At 44.9% G+C, this 2,244-nt stretch overlaps 1 protein-coding gene across 1 annotated transcript in view; it reads right to left on the reverse strand.

Moving 5' to 3' along the window:
* LOC108784902 (FRAS1-related extracellular matrix protein 1-like) overlaps nucleotides 1-2,244 on the reverse strand; it is a 102,600-nt gene that overhangs the window by 18,738 nt on the left and 81,618 nt on the right. The window contains exons 26-27 of the mRNA XM_018553837.1: nucleotides 1,963-2,107; nucleotides 498-627 (exon numbers count right to left, since the gene is read on the reverse strand). Of these exons, the coding sequence (XP_018409339.1) occupies nucleotides 498-627; nucleotides 1,963-2,107 (275 nt within the window). The remainder of the gene's footprint in view (nucleotides 1-497; nucleotides 628-1,962; nucleotides 2,108-2,244) is intronic.

Raw genomic sequence — 2,244 nt, forward strand, 5'->3', positions numbered from 1 at the left:
ATTTTATATAATTTTTTTATGATTCCATGTAAGACACATCACTTGTTTTAGAGCTAGACCGCCTAAACCTAAAATTTCACTTTATCACTTGGTTACATTAAGTCTTTTATTAGTTACACCTTTAGCGCTTTGATATATATTTTCTCGATTGTTGATAGGATTCCTCTATCCTCTTTCTAGAGCGGCTTTAGGTCTTAATTTATTATACATTTCCACTTTAGTCTCCTTTCCAGAAGCGCGGATTATCTATTTCTTATCGAAAGGCTAGGTTGACCTTCTAGGCCATGTTTCCTCTTACACCCATATTCAGGGTGACAGATGAAGCATGGTCACATGTTGGCTTTGATGATTTTTGGTGCTCCGAGGTAATTATGGGCGCAGCAAGCTTAGAAAACCTCGTTCAGCAGCCACGTGTCCTCTAAAGCAGCGTTTTTCAACCACTGTGCCGCGGCACACTAGAATTTTGATCTCCATTGTCCAGCAGCAGAAGATCTCACCTTTATACCGATGAATGCCGGATCCGTGCTGCTCCCGGCTCTCAGCAGCCTGACGGCGAGGGTCCCCGAGTTTTCACAAACGCGATAATACGGCTCGGCGAGTTGTAAGATCGACCAGTGCAGTTCAAGACTGAAAGACGCCAATCGCAATGTTCACCAATGATAATGATATACAGATGTTATGTCCGGGTAAAAAGAAACATAGAACAAACAAAACAAACAAAAACTCTTTTATGTCTTAATGTAGTGGTAGTTAGACAGTGTAACACTTACACCTACTGTCCCTATAACCCCAACACTAACCCCCCTGTAACCCCAACACTAACCCCCCTGTAACCTCAACACTAACCCCCCTGTAACCCCAACACTAACCCCCTGTAACCCCAACACTTTACCTTTTTGTGACCATCACACTATCCTTCCCTGTAACCCTAACACTAACCCTCCTTGTAGAACTAACCCAAGCCTTGTAACCCCAACACTCACCGTCCCTATAACCCTAACACTAACCCTCCCTATAACCCTAACACTAACCCTCCCTAAAACCCTAACACTAACCCTCCCTAAAACCCTAACACTAACCCTCCCTAAAACCCTAACACTAACCCTCCCTATAACCCTAACACTAACCCTCCCTATAACCCTAACACTAACCCTCACTGTAAACCTAACACTAGAGCCCTCGCTGTAACCCCAACCTTAACCCCCCCCTGAAGCCCTCACATTAACCTTCCATGTGACCCTAACACTAATCCTTCCTGTAACCCCAACATTAAACCGCCATGCAACCCCAACACTGGAGCCATCTCTGTAACCCTAACACTAACCCTCCCTGTAACTCTAATACTTTCACTCAATGATCTACTAACACTAACCCTCCCTATAACCCTAACACTAACCCTCCCTAAAACCCTAACACTAACCCTCCCTAAAACCCTAACACTAACCCTCCCTATAACTCTAACACTAACCCTCCCTATAACCCTAACACTAACCCTCCCTTTAACAACTACCCCTTACTCATTCTCCGGGTGATGGGACGCCATCTTGGTGTCCCCTTTATGAAAGGGGGCACACAGATTCAGATAATCCCCCCTGTCCGCAGACCCCCACAACCACCGGGCCAGGGTTGTGGGGAAGAGGCCCTTGTCCTCATCAACATGGGGACAAGGTGACCTACCACACCTAAGGGATCTGGTATGAATTGGGGGGACATCACATTTAGGACAAAATTTGGATGCATCTGAATTTTCGTTAATAAAAAATTTGGATACCTTCGAAGTTGTTATTTTGCCAATCGGAGATTCAGATGGATCCGAATGTCCAAATTTAAAGAAACTCGTCTGAATTTCAATTCGGAAGGAAACGAAACTTACATGTCTAACACTAACCCTCCCTGTAACCCTAACACTCTCCTACCATATAAACATAACACACAGACCTCAATATCCTGCCAGGAACCTACATTTCAGGAGGACTTTTGTTTCCGGCTGGGTCAGAGACTTGGAATTCAAAGCTGTCTGAAGTCACATCTAACGAGGGGTTAATGACATAGCGAACCAGCCTCTGATTAACATCGTTCTGTGTGAACGTCCTTCCGATGTGATCTCCTGCAATATAAAATAGGTGGAATAGTCTGCAGAACCGGTAAAGTAGATGTGAACCCCAAACTGTGTCTCAATGGACTTGTTTAGCCTGATCCTGGTAGGCTTCATTCTTCTTGCCAGCGCGGTTTCCTCTCCAGGCG

Source organism: Nanorana parkeri, unplaced genomic scaffold, assembly GCF_000935625.1.
Source record: "Nanorana parkeri isolate BGI_ZX_2015 unplaced genomic scaffold, ASM93562v1 scaffold131, whole genome shotgun sequence".
Taxonomy (NCBI): domain Eukaryota; kingdom Metazoa; phylum Chordata; class Amphibia; order Anura; family Dicroglossidae; genus Nanorana; species Nanorana parkeri.